This window comes from Triturus cristatus, chromosome 7, assembly GCF_964204655.1.
Source record: "Triturus cristatus chromosome 7, aTriCri1.1, whole genome shotgun sequence".
Lineage (NCBI taxonomy): Eukaryota > Metazoa > Chordata > Amphibia > Caudata > Salamandridae > Triturus > Triturus cristatus.
In genome coordinates this window covers 340,003,262-340,015,934 of record NC_140590.1, presented here as the reverse complement: position 1 = coordinate 340,015,934, position 12,673 = coordinate 340,003,262, and the positions used below count along the sequence as shown (strand labels likewise).

At 41.4% G+C, this 12,673-nt stretch overlaps 1 protein-coding gene across 1 annotated transcript in view; it reads left to right on the top strand.

Moving 5' to 3' along the window:
• GRIN2D (glutamate ionotropic receptor NMDA type subunit 2D) overlaps positions 1-12,673 on the top strand; it is a 1,598,839-nt gene that overhangs the window by 1,189,128 nt on the left and 397,038 nt on the right. The window contains exon 8 of the mRNA XM_085616462.1: positions 9,694-9,819. Coding sequence (XP_085472588.1) covers positions 9,694-9,819 — 126 coding nt within the window. The remainder of the gene's footprint in view (positions 1-9,693; positions 9,820-12,673) is intronic.

The window sequence follows — 12,673 nt, the reverse complement described above, 5'->3', positions numbered from 1 at the left end:
AGCAAACTCCTATTTCCAGAATCCCAGCAGACTCAAACAAGCAAGAGCAGATGATTTCAGAAAATGAAATCAGCCCTCACAGTTACAGTGCCCTACTCCAGACTAACAACAATGTCCAAAAGGGCTGCCAAGAGGAGAAACGAAGCAAATTAATCTTTTCAATACTGAAAAAACATTTTTTTTTGACAATCTGAATTATGACACAGACAAAGAGAGGATGCACATATAGGGAAACATAAGAAATCGAATGTATTCAGTTAATTTTATATGCAACTGGTAGCAGCATCAAATATTAATTGTAAGAGTGCTTGTGATCCAGTGTGTTACCAACCTCAGGTACTCCAACACCATATACTCACCTGGGCCCATAAATACACACACTGTCACACAGGCTAGTAAATACCGCTGGGGTAAATTTTAAAATATTTATGAGATTAGTTACATGTCAAAATGTAACTAATCTTCACTGATCAAAAAGTTATTTCCTCTGTTCAATGGACCATATAGTTGGAACTAGTTGATGGTGAAATGACATCAGGGTTATTTATATTCCTTACCACTCCGAAATAACCACAGACTCGTGAGAAGTTTAAGATGTTTATCTAGTTAATTCATGTGAGCCAAATAAAAATACAGTACAAACTCCATTTCTCCAAGGAAGAAAAGTCAATTAATTCTTTAGTCTGTCACCTATTTTAAATTGGTAATTCACAATGACGGTGCTTCAGAAAGGAGAAGATACAGAGAGCAACACAATGACATACTACACAGAATTATAGTTACCTAGTATGGTGTGGAAACCAACCCCTTGGCCAAGGAGTTGGGAGGGCCCCCTGGGAAACATCAGGTGACAAAGACTTCAGGATAGGATTTCAGGACAGGATTCAGGACAGGATAGATGACCTCTTCTAGATAAGTCGCCTGCATCGCTCCCCTCTCTGACACTATCTTCCTCATTGAGTCTTCCGCGATCTTCTTCTATTATGTACCTTCTTGATTCTTCCGCGATCTTCTTCTATTAATTGGCTCAATTTCTAAGTCTGGAAACCGATTTTTCTTCAGCATTTATTCAGTTCTCGGACAACAGCCTGGTCTCTCAGCATCTCAGCAACACAAGCATAAATAAGTAACTAAACTACCTAAATTATTCCCTTCTAATGGCATGTACCACCCCTTAATGTTTCAGTTTCATAGAAGCCCTAATTCTGATTTGACAGGCAAGGGGGGATGATCATCACACCATGCTAAGTTTAATAATTTTCTTTAGTCTTTTGTTCAATGTTCCCGCCCAATAATTTATTTTCACAAGCTTTATTTCCCACCCACATTCACATCTTTATCAACAATTTGTATACATTTGGCTTTATTCTTGTCAAATTTCAGGATGTCCACCAGGTTCCCAGGACATGTTGCGAATGTGGTCTTGGACGAGATTCAAGTACACCATCATGGTTTCCTGGCTTTTTGTTACTGCGCATGCGTAAGGGTCAAGTGCTGTACAACCATTAGCATCTCTCGGAGAGGCCCAAATACGAACTAGTAGAGAGGTTAAAAGAAAACATATTAAATTAAAAATAAAATGATTTCACTGTATACCACCCATCTCTACGCTAACCCCATTTACTTATAATAGCTTTCCCCACATTAGCATTTAGTACATAGCATGTTTTAGTTTCAGCAAAGCAGATGCTTAGCATGTGAGCTTTCAAGCAGCCATTTTAAAAGCGTTTGCGCAAGTGCAGGAAATTCCCTCCAAGCAAAGACTCGTCATACTGCGTAGATGCAGTTGACGCATGGGCAGTACAGTTTCCCGCGTTAGCAGCCATTTTAAGTTTCACTCGGGTTACTTGTTAGTAAAACACATAAGCAAGCGTCATTCTAGCTAAGATATGGAATGTGGTGTATATTAATTTACAAAAATACATAATTAGTATAGAGTTACGAGTTATATGAGAGGATTGCATTTGAGCAAGTATTTTTCATACGAGTCCTTGCTCCATCACTGTGTCTAAGGTGAACACACAGTGCTCATGAAAATCAAGTGGGAGGTGCAACGTGTAACACCCAAAAACAGGAAAACAGAGAAAAGAAACAATTCAATCAATACAGTGCATGAATATAGTAAGTCAAAAATTTCAATGCAATCTCATTTCACAATAAATACCCTTTTTCATCTGGTGTCCGTGGCATTTCGACCTTCCACAATTTAGCAGGTCATCATCATCAGGACAGAATGAGCACAAAGAACATGATTGCTGCCTAAGGGGAAAACAGGGCAAGAATTAAGCAGGAGAAATGGGTTTTAAATAGATTAAACATTGAATTAAAATACCATATCTAGGGAACCTGTATCAAACCCAAGGAAGCTGTAAGAAAAATGAGGACAAAAGAGAGAAGCCTGAATTGATATGGATAAAAAGTGTAAAGGTGCAAAGCCGAGATCACACTTTGGTTGGATCCAATAAAGACACTCACAGATTGCTGTCAATACATTCTTCCCTGCTTGAACGAGAAAAAAGGTGTAGAAAAATGGTTATGCAAGGCGCCAAGAAAAAGAGCAACATTGCGCAATATAAGCACGTTTGTGGGTCTATTCACAATTGATGCACAATGAAAGGCATCCGTAAGTAGTCTCGCACAGGAACACATCACACGGAGATTAGCTAACAACCAACATTTTCAAAGTTTCAGATATCAATTATCCGGGGGAAGTTATATCTAGATGATATCTACAATGGTCTTAACAATTGTAAATACCTGTAGGGAAACAATTCCTTTTACAGGAAAATCGGCGTCGGCAAGAGGAAACACTAGTGTACCAAGCCCCAAGCATCAAAAGAAATTGTGGACAATGTGACATGTTCCGTGCAATACGCAAAAGAAGCTAAACTGCCTAGACTACGTAACAAAATGTCAATGGGCAGTATAATCCAAGGTGAAGTAGTTAGCTTTAAGTTTTTACATATATCACATTCTTAAGCATTGCCCTTAAGAAAGACATCACAGGGAAACTAAAGACAATGTTGGCCCTAGATACAGAGCCAAAAACCCAATTACTTGAGGGCATGTCGGTAATTGGAACCATTATATGGGGAAACCAATAAAAATAATTCCCATAGAGGCGTGTAGGTTTCTACAGTAAAAAACCAAAATAAATTAGTGGGTGGGATTATTAAGAATCCGAAATGAAAGTTTTAATCCGGAATAATGCAATCCCACTGGGTGAGGGCGTACAATCCAAAGCAAGAAGCCCAACCCACTGTACATTCAAATTGGACAAGGATGTTTTGGAGCAATAGACATTTTACATATTTACCAGCTGAAAAAGGATATTTATTGTGCAATGAGATTGCATTGAAATTTTGGATTTACTATATCCATTCACAATATTGATAGATGTGTTTCTTTTTGCCATTTTCCTGATTTTATGTGTTTCACTTTGCGCCGTCCACCTGATTTTCATGAGCACTATGTGTGCAACTTGCACATTGAGCCCCTTTACAATTCTTATTTGATGCTGCTATCAGTTGCATATAAAATTGACTGATATATTTGATTTGTTATGTTTGGCTATATCTGTACCGTCTTTTTGTTCATGTCATAATTCAGTTTGTCATAGAATACATGGTTTTCCAATATTGTAAAGATTAATTTGATTAATATCTCCTCTGTTGATGCCCTGTTGGATATTTGTTGCTTGAAACAAATTGTATCCAGGTCTGTATTGGGTGTATGGGTAACTCCTGTTGCATATACTACCACTGCAGACTAAAGCCACCTATAAGAAGAAATTACCAAAAAGTAAGGCTTAATCTTGAATCCAACTCCACCCTTGCACATGCTCCTGGGCTCATACCGCCAAACGAAAAACGCTGTCAGAAATTCAAAAACAAAATATTAGGGGATAATTCTTCTTCTCTAATCCCTTCCATGTGGCCTGGATGTTTGGGCACACCCCCCATCCCCAAAGAGAGTGTAAAAAGCCTGGGAGTATGGCTGGATAAAAATCTTTCCTTCTCCACCCAGGCCACTAAACTCTCTGCTACCTGTCTTGGCTTACTTAGAACACTAAGGAAGGTCCTCCCCCTCCTCCCTAGGGAAGCTAAACAAGTGGCAGTTCAGGGCCTGATCCAGTCCCGGCTGGACTCAAATAACGCTCTGTATGTGGGGGCCCCAGAGCTGTCCACGCGTAAACTGCAGGTCATCCAAAACTGCGCAGCACGCATGTTGCTGCAGATTCCTAGGACGCAGTCTGCAAAATCTGCCCTGGCCGCCCTACACTGGCTCCCAGTAAAGCAGAGAGTGGCATTTAAGGCACTATGCATCGCCCATCGAGCTTTCTGGGGGTCTGGTCCAAGGATCCTCAACAAACTGGTCACTCAATACCATCCTAACAGAAACCTTCGATCCACGGAAGCTTTTTTAGCCGTAGTCCCAAGAGTGCGAAGAGCCAGGACCGGAGGAAGGATGTTCTCCTTAAACGCCGCGAAGATGTGGAACACACTCCCGCTTCAAATCAGGTCCAACCCCAACTTACTCTCATTCCGAAAGCAGCTGAAAACTTACCTGTTTGCTAAGTCCACCTAAGCTCGTTTTCCATCCCTCATCAGTTTTGTTTTTTATGCCTTTAGCGCTTGGACGCCCATTGGGCAGCAATCGCGCTCTATAAATCACAATACAATACAATTGTGTGTCTGCATGTGTCTTCAATTTGAAACAATATGAGCCCCAGTATACAAATCCCTCCCCTTCTAAAAGTCCAGGCAATGGCCTGCATAGTACTCAACTTTTCCTTCTTTAGCAACAACAAACAAAATAAACCAAACCTCTTAAGTAAAATTGCTGCCTGCCTTGGTCCTCCATCAGCCCATCTACTAAAATATCTTTAAAATATAAACCTTTACTGGGATATCCCCCAAAAATGAGAGAGTCACTGCTGACAAAGGATGCTGTTAATTAGTCCTTTGCTTTCAGACTGGATGGTACTCAACAATGACATCAAGTAAGGGGTACGCCCCAAAAAGGAAGTTGGCATACTCTGTGGAATACAGCAACCCATTGTATCTTTCTTCACATAGATTCACACTAGGGGGAAACCTGTTTCAAGCGATTCAGCTTCACCTACTTATCTGTTTGCAGAAAATGTTTATCTGCTAAAATGGTATTGCAAGAAAAATATGTTGCTTTATTGATATTGATAATTGTTTGTAAAGCACTTGATTTCCCGAAAGCGTCTTGGCGCTGGTGTCAGAAGTGTCGAAGGTAAAGATAGGCCTGTATAGATGACAAAGGGGATGTGCTAAAGGGGCAGGGCCGGCAAAAAAAGCCAGGTTTTAAATTGCTTCCCGAACCGCAGATGAATGGGTTGAGCTTTGGCAACACATTTCACAATTTGATGGTAAGCTTCAGAAAGACTTCTTCCTCCCCAGGATGCTTTCCTGATTTAAGACATAGCTATCGATTTGGTGGAGCCAGAATGAAGGGGTCGTCTGGGGGTATACCTGTGGAATATTTTTCTCAGATAGAGTGGGCCAGAATCGTGAAAGACGTTTTGTGCCAAGCAGAGTGCCTTAAAGGCTATTCTTTTTCTGACTGGTAGGCAATGTAGCATCTCTGTAGTTTGGGAGACTGATGCATATTTTGGGATCTTCAGTAAAAAGGTAAGCTGCCTCATTTTGAAGTGTTTGCAATGTATTTATCTGCCTTTTTTGTATGCCCATATAAAGGGCGTTACAGCAGTCAGTGCTGGAAAAAAACTAATGTAGCGATTACTGTTTTATGTAAATCAAAACGGATGAACTGGAGGATCTCTTTCGATGTTCTTAAAAGGTAAAAACAGGATGTTGTCATTTGATTAATCTGGTATGAAAACTTGAGCTTACTATTGTGAAATCCCAAACTTCCGCTTTACGGAACTTTCACTATCAAAAAATCACCCCCAGATGTTCTGACCTTAGTGACTGGAGGGGGAAGAGGACTTTGGATGAAGTTGAAGACAAATATAGAATTTCAGGATCTTGCTGAACAGAATCGGGCAAACACCTAATGCAGTTGAGTGTTGTGGCCTGCGTTCTTCCACCCATCTATGTATGGGTCCAGGTTACACAGATGGCAGAGCCATGGAAGTAGTCAATGGGTCTGCCTTGTCCCTTTGTAGATTAGGATGCCCGAGATTCCACCGTACTGCAGCAAGCTTACCAAGCGACCACCGCAGGTCATGAGTCATTTGCTCTTCTTTGAGATTACCTGCGTAGTCAGGTGAAACCACCAAAGAGGATCATCAACTGATCAAAGACTTATTAGAAAGAGTACAATCCTTTCCCATATGAGTGTTTCAGAGATGATGACCCGTTGAGAGACTTTCACACTCCTGGCCTCACAATCAATGTGCATGTGTACAGGAAAGCCCTGTTAGGAAGAGGAAGTGAAATTCAAAAGACATTTTCAAATATTGTCTAACAAGCATAGAGAGGCAGCACAGCCTCCTTTTAGCCTCCTTTTAGCTGGTTGAGTCCTTCACCATGGATAGGGGGAGGAGTGTGGCTCAATGGTTAGAGCGGCAGACCCTGAAGCAGAGTTCTGGCCAGGGACCAGGGTTCGATTCCCGCCTCGGCGGGGCTCGGGCTCAATTTCCTCGGACCTGTCTATTCTCGCCTCGGTGCCTATTCTAATCACGGGCCCCACGCTGCAACTCTGGGCAATAGCTTGCTTAGCCTCCACACTGGCCTCAACAGCGCTAAGGATGCCTGGCTTCACCCTGGGGGGGCCCAGGAGTGGACACTTCACAGGGAAAGCCAGGAGGGGTTCCACAGCGGTATGAGTATCAGCGCCAGGAAACCGCAAAGGCGACACCGCAAGGTGGCCGTCTGGTGACAGTGCGCTCTATAAGTACCTTGACATATACATTTACTGCACAGAACGGCAGAAACACGTGCTTACTACCTTCCAGTGTACCTGCACCAACCTGAGCAAAGATCTACATAATATGACTGCTGCTCCTTTACATCTCACAAAGTCCCTCCGATATGGGGTGATAATAGAAATGCCCATTCCAACAGATTTCTCCACTTCTCTCTCCCTCGAACCATACCAGCTCCGGACCACAACTATACACAAAAATCTCAGACTGGACAACGCAGTACAGTAACCAGCTAAGCAGACTATATCATAAGAAATGCCATAAAGGAACATGAAGAGCTGTTTAAAGCTACCACCGTACTGAAAACTGTAAAACCATCTACCACCACACTGCTATGCGCTGTGCCCAAAAACACAATAACCATACTTCAGTGGTCATCACGCACGACGTGGAAACATTTCCCACATAGGATCAAACCCAAGACAGCATCCTGCCAAACACACACCCTACACAGTGTAGCAAGCTACCCCTATAGGCAAGTGCTTCAGTGTCCCCCTTAGGGGTAGTAAGTGCTATATAAATGCTGCAATACAATACAGTCCAATAAAATAGCTCAAAACTCTGGTAATGGACCTGGTTAATCAGACTTGGTTTTATGCTGCCTTAATTGACACAACGTCCTGGGCCATTGAATTATTCCCACCATGTCGTGGTACATTACGTTGTCTTGGATAATGGCTGCCTGACTCGCACTTTCGTAAAGATGTATTTGTTTAAGTACTCTTGTCATAGTTCTTTATTAATTAACTATTAGTCTAAACGTTTTTGTATTTCTTACTGTAATAATGCAATGTTTCACAGTGTAGTAATGGCGATTTAGGGCCTTATTTATATACTGGTATTATATTGACATACTCCGTCCACCCGATTTAAAGGTGGGTGGACCCTCAGTTTCCCCATGGTGGAGACTAGTTTGCCTCCACTGTGGCCAAACTTCTCAGACGGCTCTGAAGGGTAAGGACAGTTAGAGAAATGGCTACATGTCCCCCTACCCAATTTGGATGGGCGAACATGTAGACATTTTTTATTGTTTCTTACCCCCAGGTAAAACGTGGCGGTAAGGAACAATAAAACCGGTAAAATGCTCCCCCTGCCATGGAAGGAGACTCCCATGGAGAGAGAAGCATCATATATATATATATATATATTTTTTTATTAAAGAAAATCTCGTTTTGGTATTTTCTTTTTGAAAAGCAAAAAGGATTACTCTGTGCTACAGGGCTGTGTCCTGCTGATGCAGCCTCACAGTAAAATGCATTGACAGAAGCCTCCCTAACTGCGGTTCCTGGCAGTGCTTTTATAAATGACCGCCTGCTTGGCGGTCATTTATAAATTAGGTGGGAGGGGACTCTTCACCACGTGCACGGAGCAATTTACTCTATCCCCATAGAGAAATGGTGAGCCACTCGCTGTGAGTTAAATGTGGCACTTACTGTCCCATGATGTATGGAACTTGATATAGTTGTGGTAATACCACCCTACGCACATCAACCATAACACCTTAGCTAGAGAATTGTGTTCTACAGAATGTAGGCCATGCCTGGAGACTTGCTACTTCTTCAGTCCTCAGCAGTGGCATTGAATTCACGTCTAGCAATATCATCTAGAGTATTGCATTCAAGCATGGTGCCCTTCCCTGAGTACTTTGTTTACATCTGAAAGTCTTTTTGAAGAATATAGTATAATTTTCAGGAGACTTGCATCAAGTTCTGGATGCCTCAGGTGTAATATTGCCATTAGTTCTCATAAAGTATTATGTTAACTGCTGGACATCTCAATTATAGTATTGTGTCTCCTTGGGCACCTCATTATTGAAACTGGTGTTGTAGATGGGACTCACGAGGAGAATTCCATCTTCTTCACTTGGTTTCCAGGAGTATTACGTACAGCACTGAAAGCCTCAGTTGGAGTATTGCGTGCGTTCAGTGCTGGAAGACGTATCTCAAATTGTGTCCAAATTGGAAGGTCTGTTGTCATAACCAGAGTTCACATTTCATATATTATCTTGTTCTGTGGCTTCATCTGGAGTTTTTGGTCCATTTCCGGTGGTAACCTCTCCTGTAGACTAAAGAACCACTGTAGTCTAAAATGAAAAATTGGAGCCATTTATGGGAGAAAGAGAAAGATCTTAACTCATCTACAGTGAAGGAAATGCAGAAGGTGGGACATGATGGATAGATGTATACTGTTAAACATTATAAACACAATCAAAAACTGCATCTTTCAGCAGAGGAGTACTCAGGAAGCTGAGGAATAACATTATTTAAGATACTTTTTATGGTTAGAAGTGTTGGAGATTTAATGGAAAATTGGGGACTAAATTTAGCATTACAGGACATCTCAGGTGAATAATTGGGAAACTCTAGACATTCCCAACTGTAGGTTCCTGAAAGGCCGACAGGTCAGTAGTGTATCAGATCATTAATTGGGATGCTCCTCAACAGGCTGTTATCTCAGACAACACTTTTGTCCTGGGGCTAAACATCAGTAAGAGCAGAAACCTGCCCATCTCAGATGGTAGGGATTTTTCCCTATCACTAATTGCCTTCACTGACACTGGAACATTAGACCTTCTCTATCTTTCCCAGTTACCAAGTCTTCTGGTGGCTCCTTTTGAGGATGTCTCTGTGGTGCAGGCTGTGCTGAAGACGTGGGTGCTAATGTTGCGGGACCAAAGAGAGATCCTTTCAAGCGGTGACTGCTGTGATCTCTGATCTGGTGGCCAACGATGACTGACCAGCTCTTGTCTCTCTATCTCTTCCTCTCTCTTGCAGAGCCCTACAGCCCCGCCGTGTGGGTCATGATGTTCGTTATGTGCCTGACTGTGGTCGCAGTGACCGTCTTCATCTTCGAATATTTCAGCCCAGTGGGCTATAACCGGAGCCTGTCAACGGGAAAATGTGAGTCCCTCAGATAAATACCGTACTCATGTTATTTGTCTCTCCTTTCCTCCATCCTTCTGTCCATTCTTCATGTCCACCCATTCTTCCCCCTCGTCTTTCTTCACCTCCCTTTATCCTTAATTCACCCCACCCTTTATCCATTCCCATCTCACCTTCCATCTCCTCTTTCTCAGTTCACTCTCTCCCTTCTATTCCTTCACCCATCTCGCTCCCTCCCTCTCTCTTTCATTCTTTCTCTTTCCATCCAGTTTTCCTTCTTCTTCTTTTTTCCTAAATCCTTTCTTCCTACCTTTAACCTCATTCCTTCCTTCACTCCTTTTTTCTTTCTCTCCTTTATTCCTTTCCTAACTCGCTCATTCTTCACAACTCTTTCATATGTCATCCCTCACATCTTTCTGCTGCCTTCCTTTCATCCTCTCTCTTCCTTTATCTCAATCGCCTCTCTTCGGAACAAAGCTGTTTCAGTGTTTTTCACTCTTTCTTTGTGCTTTCTCTCCTGCATGGAGAATCATTCAGAGGGGGCAAGTCAATCTTTTCTATACATTTCATAGAATTAATGGTAATCATTTGGGAATTATGTGGGTGAGCGTCAAAGGAAGTCTACTTTGCCTCTGCCTCTGACTGGAAGAAGGGACTATTTGAGTGATTAAATTGTGACCAAAAATCCCCAGAAGCAAGGCTTTGTGTTGGGCCCACTTGTGTTCAGTGATATTTTACAGTTTCCCAGTTGACGTAAATGGCGAGAATTGTCACCCAAATAAGTTGGGTCAACTTAGTGTAAATGCTCTTGCTTATGGCAGTGATATCCTGGTGTGTGACTCATAGTCTCCATTGGTTGCTGACTGTAAATTTGCCTGGAAAACAAATGGACATTTAATTGAATAGTCTAACGAAAACCTTTATTTGGATACTCTTCTCGCGCCTGAACTCTCATTAAAGACCACTTTCAACAAATTGCGCTTATATTTAAAAACACGAGGCCTGAATCAATGTAACCTGGAACTAGTTGAGAAGTCACTGAACCTGTTTCGTAAGCACCTTTACATAAAGTAATCCCGATGTTCTCATAAGCAAGTATTAGACCTGCAGAGGTGATATACGAACTAGACATACAATATATGCATACTCTTTTCTTTTCAATATATACAATGGTGTCTCATAAGCTTTATGTACACAAAACTGGATATGTGATATTTGCAGGCTGTTTTTAATATACACCATAGTGTCCCACTTGCTTAATTCTCTTGGAATTTTAAACAGTTGGACCTACTGCCCTAGCGGAAGAAGTCTTGCTATATGTATTTAGAATCATTTACAAAATCACGAGAGCACATTGTTGTCAGGTGTTCTCTACACTTGCATTACAAAGGGGAAGTCATCCCCTAGACTAAATTTGGATAGGACGGATATTTGTGAATCTTTCTGTTGCACTATGAACTCCAGTTTATATGGCAGAATAGAGAAATTAGCGTTGCCTCTTCTAAGTAATTGATTAGCAATCATACCAACCTGTAGTCTTATGATTTAGATCAAGTGGAGAGTAATATATGTACAGCACCAGGGTACGCAGTCCTTGTTGCATCTTCGCAACTGCAGCCACATCTGACAGTTTTTACATTTCAGATTTTGCACTACCCTCATGCCGAGTCTGGTGGATCCGTGGAATAAGGAATGCACTGTAGGGATATAGGTGACTCCCCCCCCCCCATCTCCCAAGTCACAGGTTTCAGTCCCAGCGGCTCCACTCACCCTTCCATCCTTTTGAGGTTGAGAAAATGAGTACCGTTGAGTTGGGCACTCTCTAATAACTTCTCAGGATGTGTTACAACATTGGCTGTATCAAGATAACCCAGACATTTGCAGACCTGTTTGTGCCTTAAAGACGTTTTAGGAATTTTTTATGTATTTTAATTGCTGACACAAAATAATTTGCCTGCATTGTTTTATGATGAATTAAATGCTGTATTATTTATTTGTATAAAAGTTTTATTTTTAACCATACCTACAGTAAAGAAATTAGGGATTGGGAAAGACCAACCCCTGGTTGTCACCTGCCCTTTGTTGATCAGTAGTGATGCAGGTGTAAAGGAACATGTTTACGCCTTTACTAGTACGCTAGAGCCGGAATCATGAACTTGTGCATAGCTCTGATTTTAACCTTGGACCAGCACACCATGTTTAGGAGTTTTAGATCATTATCTGAACTCCCAAAATCTTGATGTAAGCACATCTCTTCAAAGTCCTGCCAGCAATATTCTCATCATGCACTTGACATAGATATAATAATATATTCACATGGTTTCATTTGCCATTCAGAGTCCCCTTCTAGCATACATGTGCTCTTTATTGGTAATGGGTTGTCCCACTAGGCTATTTGCCGTATGGTCCTAGAGAAAGCACACATGCAGACACAAGACCCACTTGATAATAAATCATATCCGTGTCTTATGACTGATGCTTGGTGCAGGGATCTTTATTTTGTGCTCTTGTTTGTTAATTTCTTTTCAACTACTTTATCTCTTTCAACATACACAATCCATACCTTGGTTTATATTTCTCATTGGATTCCTTTGCTAGCTTTTGTTTTTTCCCCTGTGTTGTTTCAGTATAACATATTTAATAAACAAAAACGTTTGTGTCATGACCATCCAGTCTAAATTCCATCCAATGTGAATACACCCAAATTATATTAAAAAACTTTGCATAATATAAAAATACTAAGTAGATGATATACAATAAAATACAATGTATTTGATTGATTAGAGCATTGGGTGTACTGACTTAGGGTGTGACCCAATGGTAAACCAAACAATTTCGTACCACTCAGGGCGTAGATATTGGGTGCAATTCC